Here is a 15515-nt window from a genome sequence, read left to right as displayed (position 1 = left end):
AATAAAATATTTCACCTTAAACTAATCATTATATATATTATTTATTTATTTTTCACAAAAAATGCATCTCTTTTTTTCTCACTCCATATTATTTCTGTGTGTGCTGGGTTTATAATAGAAATCTAAAGGGACAGTCTACCCAAAAAATTGTAATGTTAAAAAAAGATAATCACTTTATTACCCATTCCCCAGTTTTGAATAACCAACAAGGTTAATACAGGTGGCCCTTGGTTTACGACGGTTCAATTTGCGCCGTTTCAGAATAACGCCCTTTTTTTCAATCATGTGACTGCTATTGAAAAGCATTGAGAAGCAGTGCATTGATTAAAATATGAGCACAGAAATTTCCGGCACTCCAAAAGGTAAAAAAACAATCCTTTTATTAAAAAAAACTAAAAACATAGATAAGCAAAATGGACAGAAGGGGAACCAAGACCCCCTACAGCACAGACGCGTTCCATGCCGCTAGGGCACTTGTTCACTGATAGGAAACATGGGGATAGTAGATGACAATATAAGGATGTGAATAACCAACCATAGCATACATTCACTTAATTGATTTAACCCCTAAAGTCCCTAACACAATATGTATAAACATAGGTAGACTGCTTAACAGTAAGAAACATCAGCATCAGATATTAGGATATAAAATCCAAGTGGTAATAGTTACAGAAAATGTAAAAATAAAAAATAAAAGATAGAGCAAAATACAAATATATTTAATATGTAGTAAATACGTTTTCTAAGGTGTGCATTTGTACGTATATTTCAAAGCTGTATAACCCCTAATTTACTGAAGGGCTGAAGATTAATTAATTCTTAATGAACATATTGAAATCCATTCTAGAATCTAGACCTAGAGGTACCCGAGTTTTGAGGTGGAAGATCCAAAAGACTTCTCTTTCATCCAATTTGGCTTCTCTATTGCCCCCTCTAGGGTACCTAGGTATAAAGTAAATACCTTGCACTCTGAGTAAAGAGTTATCTGAATTGTGATGTTACCTAAAGTGCTTAGCTATGGGTGTGTTAGATTCTGGATCCTTAATGGACCTAATGTGTTCTAAAAACCTGTCTTAGAGAGATCTTTTAGTACGGCCTGTATATTGAATTTTACAGCCAGAGCATGTTAGTTTATACACTACATGAGTACTGTTGCAGTTAATGAAATAACGAATGTCAAACTCTTTATTGAGTACCTCCGACTTTAATTTGTTTCCCTGTATTATGTAAGAGCAAGTTTTACATCTAGAAGCACTACATTTGAAACATCATTTTCTTTTTTGCAACCATTTATTTGATTGATCCCTTGGTAACATGGAGGGAGATAATATATTCCTAAGTGTCTTTGCTTTTCTTGAAACAAATTTACAACCTCTTTTCACAATTTTATTTAGTTTTGCATCATTCTGTAATATGGGAAAATGTTGTCTAATCAGATTACAAATTTTATTGTATTCTTTACTATACGATGTTATAAAAGTAGGGGATGTTTGATATTTTCTATTTGTGTCTTTTTGTATGTTTTTTTTTATATTTAAGGAGCTCTATTCTGGGAACTTGGACAACCTCATTTTTTGCTTTTGTTAATATTTTCTTGGGATAACCTCGTTGTTGTAATCTTTCTATAGTATTAATTGCATTTTTGCAAATTTTGGAATTTCAGCAATTACGTTTAACCCTGATGAGTTGACTTTTGGGAATTCATTTTAAAAGATGGGGAGGATGACAGGAATTATAATTCAGAAGAGTATTACCTGCCATGGGTTTATGATACAGTTCCACTTCGATAAGACAATCATGTGGTTTGATAGTTACATCCAAAAAGTTAAGTTGCTGATTATTATGTTCAATTGTGAATTGAAGATTAAAATTGTTTCTTTGTGTGTAGGAATGAAAACTCTTGATGGATTCATCATTGCCATCTCAAATGAAAACAAAATCATCAATATAACCCCCGTAATATATAATATTTTGACGAAAGGTGTTAGTATCTCCAAAGATGTGGAAGAGCTCCCATCAACCTAAAAAAAGGTTGGCGTAAGATGGCGCAAATTTAGCGCCCATAGCTGTTCCACATCTTTGGAAATAGAATTTGCCCTCAAACAAAAAATAATTATGGGTCAGTAAATATTCAGTGGCCATTAATAGAAAGGCAGTGGTGGCTTCATCATAATTAGACCTATTTCTGAGAAAAAAATCCAAAGGCTTGTAATCCCTCCTCAGGAGGAATGGACGTATAAAGAGAGGATACATCCAAAGATATGAGTGTATAATTAGAATTCCACTGTATATTTTGAATTTGTTGTATGAAAGAGGTGGTGTCTTGTATGTAACTGGGAAGTGTCAAGACAAGAGGCTACAGGAAAGTATCAACCAACTCTGAAAGGGGTTTATTAAGTGAACCAATGCCAGCCACAATGGGGCAGCCGGGAGGATTCAACAACTCCTTATGGATTTTGGGGAAATAGTGAAAAATGGCTGCAATGGGCCAATTAGGTACAATATATTTGGACATGTTTGATGTAATAATTTTATTGTCTAAGCCAGATTTCACTATTTCCTGAAGAGTATTTTTGTATGTATTAGTAGGATTAGATAGCAAAACTAAATAGGTATCTTTATAAGATAGTTGGCATACAGCCTCTGATATATAGTCACACCGACTGAGAATTACTAGATCCTTGTTGGATGACAAGTTGTGTAGTGCCTTATTATCCGCTGAGGAAAGATTATTTTTGTTGCTGTTCATTGATTAAAATAGCCAGTAGGTGGAGCTGTCCGCTTGTGTTGCAGCAAAGATGTGCAAGCCAAGCAAGCTGAAATTAATCAGTGTAATCAGACCTGAGATATCGAGCAGCTTTCAAAGGAACAAGATCTAGCAGCCACTTTTATCTATAAACCAGTCCAGACTGGAATGCATAGAATAGCTGCAGACCCAATATTATCTAACATCCTAACTGCAGAGAACTGTTTGCAGAATAATGCAAGTAAAAAAATGTTTTTGTTCATTAAACTTAGTTTGATGATACAGTCTGTGTTGTGTGATTATTTTATTAGATATATAATGCTGTTTTAGCAAATGTTTTGTTCATTAAACTTAGTTTGGTGATATATTCTGTGTTGTGTGATTATTTTATTAGGTTTATAATGCTGTTTAGCATTTAAAGTCTTCATTTCAAAGCTTTAAAAATAATGTATTAGGTGTTACTTATGACAATTTTGAGAGGGGCCTGGAACCTAACTCCCTCACTTCCCATTAACTTACATTATAAACTGGGTTTCAATTTACAACAGTTTCTATTTACAACCATTCCTTCTGGAACCTAACCCCGGCGTAAACTGAGGGCTACCTTATACTGTTTACCTCTGTGATTACCTTGCATCTAAGCCTCTGCAGACTGCCCCTTATCTCAGTATGTTTTACAAACATGCAATTCAGTCAATTAGTGCTGGTTCCTGAATAACTCCATGGAAGTGAGCACAATGTTATATCTATGGCACGCATGAACTAGCACTGACTGGCTGTGAAAAGATAATAAATCCACTAAAGGTTAGAAACAGTCAGAAATTTAGAGGTTTAAATCTTATAAAGTATATTAATATAACAATGTTGGCTGTGCAAAGCTGGGGAATGGGCAGTAAAGGTGTTATCTATCTTTTTAAACAACAAAAAAATCAAGTAGACTTTTCCCTTAAATAAAAAGTTAGAAAAAAAAGATACCTTGTTGTCTTTAAGAATCGTGATGTCATCATATTTTATTTGCCACCAGTTGTCATCGTCATATTGTTTTCTCAGTTTAGTCTTCTGAATGAAAAGAAAAGCCACAAACACAATTCCCCCCATGGCAGTAACGAGGAGCGTGACTATCAGAGCAATGACAGGGATATCTGTAAGACATGTAGCAATACACAGACACTGCAGTTACAAATTACACAGCAGTATTCAGCACCAGTCACAAGGGGCAGCAATGTTAGCATCTCATGGGTAAAGATCTCATGCACACTGATAACTCACCCTCTGCAATATCAGGTATCGGTCACAGGTAATGGTATGGAATGTATTGGGGGTCTAAATAGTGTTTGGGATTTGGTTTAGTGTTTGAGATTGAGATAAGGTTTAGAGATTGCGGCTAGGGATTGATATTAGCATAAGGAATTGGGGCAAGGGTTAGGGATTTGGGTTAGGCACTGAAGTTTGAGATTGCGTTTAGTGTTTGAGATTGAGATAAGGGTTAGGTATTGCGACTAGGGATTGATGTTAACATTAGGAATTGGGGCAAGGGTTAGGGTTTTGGGTTAGGTACTGGGGTTTGGGATTTGGTTTAGTGTTTGAGATTGCGTTTAGTGTTTGAGATTGAGATAAGGGTTAGGGATTGCGGCTAGGGATTGATGTTAGCGTTAGGAATTGGGAAAAAGGTTAGGGATTTGGGTTAGGTACTAGGGTTTAGGATTGGTTTTAGTGTTTGAGATTGAGATAAGGGTTAGGGATTGCGGCTAGGGATTGATGTTAGCGTTAGGAATTGGGGCAAGGGTTAGGGATTTGGGTTAGGTACTGGGGTTTGGGATTGAGTTTAGTGTTTGAGATTGAGATAAGGCTTAAGGATTGCGGCTAGGGATTGATGTAAGCATTAGGAATTTGGGAAATGGTTAGGGATTTGGGTTAGATTTAGGGATAGGGTTAAGTGAGACAGTCTAAGAAGTCTGTCAGTACAATGAGGTCCTGCAAATAATTTTAGAAATAAAATGTTAGCTTGAGAGATGTTTATCATGCTATGCAGGTCCCTGGATATGAAGAGGAGGCTCCTACGTTACAATACAAGGTCTAAAAAAATCCCAAAGACTTTACATGTTTTCTGTCCATGACAGTGATTTTGTGATCATTGGGCCCTAACCCACAAATGGTTTGGTTAATGAATTATCTGCTTCTTAGGGGAATAGCAGGGTCTCACAGGATATGAGCTGATCCCAAAGAATATAAATAAAAAAAGATGAGAATTAAGGGACTGTCTCAATACCATAGAAAACGATTTCTTCTACTAAGCCCCAATAAAGAGGCTGTCACTTCAATTTGCCACAAAGCTTCTTATTCTGTGATTAAATGAAGCTTCCCAGGACTACAAGCTCCACAATAGAGCAGCATTCAAGCTGAGATGGGGTACACATCAATCAGAGACCCATCAGTATATTGGTATATGATTAAAGGGACATTAAATTCCTGAGTACAACTACAGTAGCGGTTACTACTAACCATTCTATGGTTTTTCCTCCTGTGCCCACAGCTCTCTTCAAAGTTGTTTTCTTATTTTTAACCTCTTATAAGTTATTGAAGCTCTTCATCTTCACACTGCGAGCTCATATTCGTTATATAGCTTTTAAAACTTGCAAAAAACTGAAAGAAAATAACTCTTCCATTCTCTAACATGTGAGGTACAGCTGTAACATCACAGATCTGTGAAAGTGCTCTGCTCCTATCACATGATGCAACAATATGGGAGCTACAAGATGGCGGTGCCCTGTATAAAATGCAGCTGGATTCTGTAATGAGTTAAAATAAGAGAACAGCTTTAAAGAGGGCGCAAGTACTGGAGAAAATACAATACCATGTTAAGTAGTAACCTGATACTGTAGTTGAATCCAACAGTTTAATGTCTCTTTTAAGCTCTGACAAGGCTTTAAAAAGAATAAAAAGTACCCTCAGAGCTAATAGGACATACAGGCACCTGTCAACACAGCGAAGACGTTCTTGTAAAGTCGCGCTCCAACAGAGGTACAGCAGAAAGGAGTTGCCCTTGAAGGGAAGGATCGTACTCACCTTGCAAACCATCTCGGTAACGCCTGTTGATATCATCGTGGATCTCGCTGTTACCTGAATCCACTCGACTTTTTATGACCACTTCCACTGCTCTATCTGGACGCATTGTTTTTAAACCCATTTGTTATAATTTTTTGTTTTATGTTTGATTTTTTAGCTTTATGATATTAGCTTTCCATTGGCCATATTTTGAGATACTACACTCAGTTAGATATACGTCTGATCAACGTATATATTGTAGTATATCCTCTTATTTGTACTTTTTTATGAGATGTTTTAATGTGTATAGATAATTTATTTTATTAAATATTTTTGCAACATATCTCTGCAACATATTATTGCCTTTCTAGCACCATATCTGTCTAAAACACTATTAAGCTGTTCATTCAGGGACGTGGGCTAAAAGTTTTTTATTGTGAAAGACTTTTTTATCTCTAGTATATTTTCAGAGGTTGGGGAACCCCTGTTTTTCCACTGTCATTATAGTACATATCAGCACAGAGATCATTTCTTTTTGTGTTTAAAAAGAATAAAACATCTCTGTAAATATAGATTCAGTTCTAAATATTTCTAAGACTATCTATAGTCTGCAATTGTTCTGTTTATCTATAGAGAATATTTCTGATAGTTATGATTAAGTTCTACTCTGAACTTTAAACCTGGCTTTTGAATTGGTCATGTGCTTAGCTATCTGTAGCGCAGTATGTAGTGTGCTGGGCACCGCAGGACCTAAGTCACAGCCTAAGCGTCATACTTTAACTATAGAATATAGCCCCATCCTTGGAAATATTTTTGGGGGAATATGAATTTTCATGTTTATTATAAAATGCATTACCCTTAGAATACAAGAACACAACATAGACAGCTATTGGTGTATTATGGTTTACTTAAGATATGTTCATAGCACCCACTTAAAGGGACATTACACTGCTGGTTACAACTACAGAAGCAGGGTTGAAGCTTTTCTATTCTCCTATTTTAACTTTTCGAAAGTGCTGGTTAGTGAAGCTCTACATCTTTACCCTGGGCGCCGCCATCTTGAAATGAAAGTATTCTTGTACCCTGTGACAGTAGTGACAGTAGAAGATAAACCGTATCATGCACTTTTCTTTAGCTGCACAATACAGATGAGGAGCAGTATGTTTTTGCAGTGGCTGCATTCATCTATATTATTCCTTAAGGCTTTTTCAGATTTGTTATACAATTTTTAAACCGGGAAAAAAAAATGCAAAAATATAACTAATCTGATTTCTCTGTGCACATTAATCTAAAGTGCAACACATAGCCAGCAACATGACTGACCTGTGAAACTGCACTGCTTCTGTCACATGATGCAACAATACGCGCGAATGAAGATGGCACCGCTCAGTATACAGGTATAAAATAAGTGTAAAGTTTTAGTGTCTATAAACCAATGGGTGCTGCCATGTTGTAACTTAGGTTTCTTTCTCTGCTGTTGCCAATTAGAGGCCAATTAGAGACAGTTACAACTTAGTGACTGAGTGTGCAGCTAATGGCTGTGTGAAATAGTACATACAGTGTTCGGCACTTTCACTTCTAACAGGAACTGAAAAGCACAGGCTTGTCAAAATTAAATTAGAGGAAAAGGGGACAAAATAAATAATGAAAGGATACTGCAAAGTTTTTTTATATATACAATTTTTCATTTTATATTACCAACTCCAAATGTTTAATGTCCCTTTAAATAGAGCTGCAGGTACAGGAGGAATAAAGATAGCACTGTGAGTAGTTACCTGCTACTAGAGATGAACTCAGCAGTTTATATGTCCCTTTAAATGATGAAATAAACTATTTTATTTTCTACCATATATTCATAGGTTACCTGCTCAGTCTTGAGGTTGTAATATGAAGGCTCAATTACTCATGTGCAGTTGCTTAGTCACTACTGGACCAGGCATGGCTAGATAATCATTTACTAATGAACCTCGTTAAAGCTATATTATCAGATATAACTGGTGAATAGACCTTGGGCTCAATAATTTAGTCTATGGCCTGTTTTCCAAAGCGCACACTGAGGCTCCTCTGTACCAGTTTTTTACATTTCTGAAAGATAAATAAATCTATATTCACTTTCCATACTTTGTTCAAGGGTTTCTATTGATTTATCCCATTTCAAGGCTATTTTATTTTCTAATGGAAACTCATATAAGCAGAATAAATGTAAAATCTAATTCTTGGAGGCAGGTGTCAGTTATTATGGTGTTTTAAATAAAGTTTTTGTTTTTGTTTGAATGCTTTAAAAAAGTACATTCAAAAATTAACATCCTCTGTTCATTTAACAAAACATTTTCATACTACCGTCAATATTCAGTCAACTCAATAGTTAATAATCACCTAGATCACGAGTTTTGCGCTAAACAGGGTGCAAAACTAACGCCAAAACAGTTGCATTATTTCTCTCTCCATATCGCTGCTATTACAAGTTACTGAAAAGCGTCCTTGTGCGTGCGATACATACATACCGCACAAAATCCAAGGGCTGCTTTGACATGCTCGTGCACGCTTTCCACCCATAGACATCAATGGGGAGAGAGTGTAAAAAAAAAACTAACACCTGAAGTGCGGAATGAAAAATCTTGGAAAACGCAACTCCATTGATGTCTATGGGGGGAAAAAAAGGTTAAGTTTAAACCTAACACCCTAACATAAACTCCAAGTCTAAACACCCCTAATCTGCCACCCCTGACATCGCCGACACCTAAATAAAGTTATTAACCCCTAATCTGCCGTCCCTGACATTGCAGACACTAATACAAGCTATTAACCCCTATTCCGCTGCTCCTCGACATCGCCAACACTAATAAAAGTTATTAACCCCTATTCCGCCATTCCACGACACTATAATAAAGTTATTAACCCCTATTCCGCCGCTTCCCGACATCGCCGACACTATAATAAAGCTATTAACTCCTAAACCTCTGGCCTCCTACATTTCCGCTACTAAATCAACCTATTAACCCCTAAACCTCCTGCCCCCACATCACCACCACTAAATAAACCTATTAACCCCTAAACCACCAGTCCCCCACTTCGCAAAACACTACATTAAACTATTAACCATTAAACCTAAAACCCCCTAACTTAAAATTTATATTACAATATAACTATCTTATAATAAATAAAAACTTACCTGTGAAATAAAAATAAACCTAACATTACTATTTTAATAAAATAAAAAATACTACCGATTAAAAAAACTAAATTACAAATTTAAAAAAACACTACAAAAAAATTAAAATCTAAAATTACAAAAAATAATAAACACTAAATTACGAACAATAAAAAACACTAAGCTTGCAAAAAATAATAAACGAAATTATCAAAAATAAAAACAATTACACCTAATCTAATAGCCCTATAAAAATAAAAAAGCCCCCCCCCCCAAATAAAAACACCCCCTAGCCTACAATAAACTACCAAAATCCCTTAAAAGGGCCTTTTGTAGGGCATTGCCCTAAATCAAATAGCTCTTTTACCTGGAAAAAATACAAAGTCCCCCCAACAGTAAAACTCACCACCCAACCAACTGCCCAAAATAAAAAAACATACGCTAAAAAAAAACTAAGCTACCCATTGCCCCTAAAGGGGAATTTGTATGGGAAGTGTCCTTAAAAGGGCATTCAGCTCTTTTTTACTGCCCTTAAAAGGGCATTCAGCTCTTTTCCAAAAGCCCAAAGCCCTAATCTAAAAAAAAAAACACCCAAAAAAATGAAAAAAAAAACCCCTAACACTAATAGAATATCTACTCACGGTTCCTGAAGTCCAGAAATCCGTCTTCATCCAGGCGGCAATATCTTCATCCATCCCCGCAGCGTCTTCTATCTTCATCCCGGCGGCATGGAGCGGAGCCATCCTGGAAGCCAATCCCATCCTGCACGAAGCGTCCTCTTCATATGGTCCCCGCAAGGTAGCCGTTACAAAATGGCGTACCTTGCATTCCTATTGGCTGATTTGATTCTTCAAATTCAAATCAGCCAATAGGATGAGAGCTACTGAAATCCTATTGCCTGTTCAAATCAGCCAATAGGATTTCATCCAGCTTTTATTTCAGAATTCGATACATTTAGTAGCTTCCTCATTAATTATAACAAATCAGAAATGTTAAATGTTTCCATGGGCCCTACGGATTTTGCTAATTTAAAACACATCTGCCCCTTAAACTTCAAACCACACACCTGAAATACTTAGGGGTGGTATTGTCTCCAAACATTAAGCAACTATTCCTACTAAGCTTTAACCCACTTCTGAAATCTATCTAACATTCCTTCACCATATGTAGAGATAAACCCTTATCCTGGTGAAGAAGGATCCAATCCGTTAAAAAATGAAAATTTTTCCAAAAATGTTATACATACTCCAAGCAATGCCAATAGCACTACCAAAACACTTCTTGCAACAACAACAAAATTCTATAAACACTTTCATTTGGGGTAAGACCCAACCTCAAATTAATAAAAATACAATGTACAGATCATTACAAAATGGGGGTTTAGGTCTCCCTATATACGTATATACTATCATGCAATAATCATACAGAAAATATTGGACTGGCACTGCAGAGGACAGTCCAAAGCATGGATAGCCTTGGACTTCAACCTACTCAAAGCTCCTACACCAGGATCCCTGTGCTAGTTACCTAAATATAGGCGAACAACACCCTGTACCTTCTCTCCTCTTTACAAACACATCTTTAGTACCTGGGACTACCTACTTAAAACAAACCAAGCTCTCTCTACACAAACCTCCCCACTTACACCGGTTTTCCCAAAAATTGAATTCATCGGAGGATACGATTCACATAAAAAAGAACACAGTACAGGAAATTTTGGATTCAGTTCTGACTGCTAGCTTACTAAACCATTGTAAATTGAAACCCAGAACAGACTTAAATCACTTCCTCTATGGCTACTTTTCAACTTGGCTCAAATATTCCCAACTCCACCACTTCATCAACACATCTCCTCATAAACAAGACCTACTTAGGCCCCCCACTCCCTTCGAACAGATATGACTATAAGGCATGATCTCCAGAGGCTCTCTCTCACTAGCAAAATCCTTATTACATAATGCTCAATCTCTCGCTCTTCCCAATTACACAACACAATAGCACCACAAACTGGAAACTGAATTTGATGCCAAACAATGACAGAAATTTTTCCACAAAACACGTAAATCTTCCACATCTCCCAAAGTAATTGAATTAAGCTATAAAATCCTTCTTCGCTGGTACCTGACACCAGTGAGACTTAAAAATATGTACCCGAACCCCTCAGCATTTTGTTGGAGAGGCTGTAAAGCACAAGCCAATATGTTGCATATGTGATGGCACTGCAGTAAATTAACCCTTTTTTGGCAAAGCTTTGAACGCATCCTCCAAACACTAGAAGATCAAGATTTTGCACTAACGCCCACAATAGTTTTACTGAAGGAATCCCTGCCAATAAATTGTCAAATAAGAGCAACACTAATGAGAATTGGTATAAATAGCGCAAAATCACTCATATCACTGTATTGGAAGTCATCACAATTACAAACGCTAGAGATGTGGATTAATAAAACAGACAAATTAATAACATTTCAGTAATTCAGTTATTATAAGAGAAACAAATCTGCGTTCTTTGCTGATGTTAAATTTTATTGGGAATCTATTTGTCACTCTTCCCAACTCCCAAGTATAAATGAACCACAAAACACTATCCTACCGAATGCCCCTGTCACTCTTGGCACAGAAACACCTTCCTCACCCAACTCTGATCATACCTAATACCCATCTGCCTCAAGGAAGTAAAATAGCTATAACCCTCCTATCTGCGGTACATTTCCCCTCCCCCATTTCTAGTTGATCCCCTTTTTAACATTCAGTGATCCCCTACCTTCTTATCCTTTATGTCTTTCCTTCTCATCTTAACTTCAACCTATGACACATAGAGCTCTTTGAGAAAATAGCTGGATCATGGTATTATCAATTGTATCACTGGTACAGGTGGTAGTTCTCTATATATTAATTAAGATTATTGTTATGTTTGTTTGACCCGCAAAATCTCTGTGAGTACCACACTTTATTAGAACTACCTTATGTTTGCTTCCTATTTTTTTATTACAGTCTACTTACACTTTGCAATGCCATGGACTTAATACCATCTCTTGGACTGCTGAAATTATGTGTCTACAATTCCATGAATGGCACATTACTATGGTCTTTTTCACCAACAAAACCTATTTTAGGCCTCAAAGGTCTCAATATTATAATTGATTGTTTATGTTATATAACTTCTAAGTTGTTATTTGACAATAATAAAAAGTATTTTTTTAAAAAATAAGCAGGGGCAATTGAATGTTTTACTAAAACTAAGTTATAAAGATTCCTACTTATGACTTGATCTTCAAGGGCTTGGTCTAAAATTAATGTCAATGCTTGATTAACTTTAAAAGTAGGATCTGTTGGAAGTTTCTCATGCACCTTATGATAATTCAACTGCCGCTATACTTCAGCTTTATAATAGGCAGGGTCCATTAAAACAATGGCTGCACCTTTATCAGCCTGTTTAATTATAACAGATGAATCACTTTGTAGATCTCTAACGGCTAGATTTGGAGTTTTGTCGGTAACGACCCGAAAAACTAACGCCGGCTTTTTTCTGGCCGCACCATAAAAATAACTCTGGTATTGAGAGTCCACATAAAGGCTGCGTTAGGCTAAAAAAAAGGAGCGTAGAGCATTTTTAACGCAGCTTCAACTCTCGATACCAGAGTTGCTTACGCAAGCGGCCAGCCTCAAAAACGTGCTCGTGCACGATTCTCCCATAGGAAACAATGGGGCTGTTTGAGCTGAAAAAAAACCTAACACCTGCAAAAAAGCCGCGTTCAGCTCTTAACGCAGCCCCATTGTTTGCTATGGGGAAACACTTCCTAGGTCTGCACCTAACACCCTAACATGTACCCCGAGTCTAAACACCCCTAACCTTACACTTATTAACCCCTAATCTGCCGCCCCCACTATCGCTGACCCCTGCATATTATTATTAACCCCTAATCTGCCGCTCCGTAAACTGCCGCTACTTACATTATCCCTATGTACCCCTAATCTGCTGCCCTAACATCGCCGACCCCTATATTCTATTTATTAACCCCTAATCTGCCCCCCACAACGTCGCCTCCACCTAACTACACTTATTAACCCCTAATCTACCGAGCGGACCTGAGTGCTACTATAATAAAGTTATTAACCCCTAATCCGCCTCACTAACCTTATAATAAATAGTATTAACCCCTAATCTGCCCTCCCTAACATCGCCGACACCTAACTTCAATTATTAACCCCTAATCTGCCGACCGGAGCTCACCGCTATTCTAATAAATGTATTAACCCCTAAAGCTAAGTCTAACCCTAACACTAACACCCCCCTAAATTAAATATAATTTACATCTAACGAAATTAATTAACTCTTATTAAATAAATTATTCCTATTTAAAGATAAATACTTACCTGTAAAATAAATCCTAATATAGCTACAATATAAATTATAATTATATTATAGCTATTTTAGGATTTATATTTATTTTACAGGTAACTTTGTATTTATTTTAACCAGGTACAATAGCTATTAAATAGTTAAGAACTATTTAATAGCTAAAATAGTTAAAATAATTGCAAATTTACCTGTAAAATAAATCCTAACCTAAGTTACAATTAAACCTAACACTACACTATCAATAAATTAATTAAATAAACTGCCTACAATTACCTACAATTAACCTAACACTACACTATCAATAAATTAATTAAATACAATTCCTACAAATAAATACAATTAAATAAACTAGCTAAAGTACAAAAAATAAAAAAGAACTAAGTTACAAAAAATAAAAAAATATTTACAAACATAAGAAAAATATTACAACAATTTTAAACTAATTACACCTAGCCCCCTAATAAAATAACAAAGACCCCCAAAATAACAAAATGCCCTACCCTATTCTAAATTACTACATTTCAAAGCTCTTTTACCTTACCAGCCCTGAACAGGGCCCTTTGCGGGGCATGCCCCAAGAAATTCAGCTCTTTTGCCTGTAAAAAAAAACATACAATACCCCCCCCAACATTACAACCCACCACCCACATACCCCTAATCTAACCCAAACCCCCCTTAAATAAACCTAACACTAAGCCCCTGAAGATCTTCCTACCTTGTCTTCACCCTACCAGGTTCACCGATCCGTCCTGAAGAGCTCCTCCAATCAGCCAATCGGATTGAGCTCGCATTCTATTGGCTGATCGGAACAGCCAATAGAATGCAAGCTCAATCTGATTGGCTGATCGAATCAGCCAATCGGATTGATCTTGATTCTGATTGGCTGATTCCATCAGCCAATCAGAATATTCCTACCTTAATTCCGATTGGCTGATAGAATCCTATCAGCCAATCGGAATTCGAGGGACGTCATCTTGGATGACGTCCCTTAAAGGAACCGTCATTCGGCTAGTAGGCGTCGGGAGAAGAGGATGTTCCGCGTCGGAGGTCTGCAAGATGGATCCGGAAGAAAGAAGATTGAAGATGCCGTTGATAGAAGACTTCATCCGGATCATGGACCTCTTCAGCTCCCGCTTGGATGAAGACTTCAGCCGGATCATGGACCTCTTCAGCTCCCGCTTGGATGAAGACTTCAGCCGGATCATGGACCTCTTCAGCCCCCCGCTTGGGCTTGGATTAGGACATCGGAGGAGCTCTTCAGGACGGATCGGTGAACCTGGTAGGGTGAAGACAAGGTAGGAAGATCTTCAGGGGCTTAGTGTTAGGTTTATTTAAGGGGGGTTTGGGTTAGATTAGGGGTATGTGGGTGGTGGGTTGTAATGTTGGGGGGGGTATTGTATGGTTTTTTTTACAGGCAAAAGAGCTGAATTTCTTGGGGCATGCCCCGCAAAGGGCCCTGTTCAGGGCTGGTAAGGTAAAAGAGCTTTGAAATGTAGTAATTTAGAATAGGGTAGGGCATTTTGTTATTTTGGGGGTCTTTGTTATTTTATTAGGGGGCTTAGAGTAGGTGTAATTAGTTTAAAATTGTTGTAATATTTTTCTTATGTTTGTAAATATTTTTTTATTTTTTGTAACTTAGTTCTTTTTTATTTTTTGTACTTTAGCTAGTTTATTTAATTGTATTTATTTGTAGGAATTGTATTTAATTAATTTATTGATAGTGTAGTGTTAGGTTAATTGTAGGTAATTGTAGGTAGTTTATTTAATTAATTTATTGATAGTGTAGTGTTAGGTTTAATTGTAACTTAGGTTAGGATTTATTTTACAGGTAAATTTGTAATTATTTTAACTATTTTAGCTATTAAATAGTTCTTAACTATTTAATAGCTATTGTACCTGGTTAAAATAATTACAAAGTTGCCTGTAAAATAAATATTAATCCTAAAATAGCTACAATGTAATTATAATTTATATTGTAGCTATATTAGGGTTTATTTTACAGGTAAGTATTTAGCTTTAAATAGGAATAATTTATTTAATAAGAGTTAATTAATTTCGTTAGATTTAAATTATATTTAAGTTAGGGGGGTGTTAGTGTTAGGGTTAGACTTAGCTTTAGGGGTTAATACATTTATTAGAATAGCGGTGAGATCCGGTCGGCAGATTAGGGGTTAATAATTCAAGTTAGGTGTCGGCGATGTTAGGAAGGG

At 36.5% G+C, this 15515-nt stretch overlaps 1 protein-coding gene across 1 annotated transcript in view; it reads right to left on the bottom strand.

Annotated features, from left to right (window-relative positions):
- Positions 1-15515, bottom strand: part of LOC128640521 (guanylate cyclase 2G-like) — a 153193-nt gene that overhangs the window by 73781 nt on the left and 63897 nt on the right. Inside the window, exon 9 of the mRNA XM_053692994.1 lies at positions 3722-3888. Within this exon, the coding sequence (XP_053548969.1) occupies positions 3722-3888 (167 nt within the window). The remainder of the gene's footprint in view (positions 1-3721; positions 3889-15515) is intronic.

This window comes from Bombina bombina, chromosome 9, assembly GCF_027579735.1.
Source record: "Bombina bombina isolate aBomBom1 chromosome 9, aBomBom1.pri, whole genome shotgun sequence".
In the NCBI taxonomy this organism is placed as follows: domain Eukaryota; kingdom Metazoa; phylum Chordata; class Amphibia; order Anura; family Bombinatoridae; genus Bombina; species Bombina bombina.
This window is presented reverse-complemented; position numbering and strand designations above follow the sequence as displayed.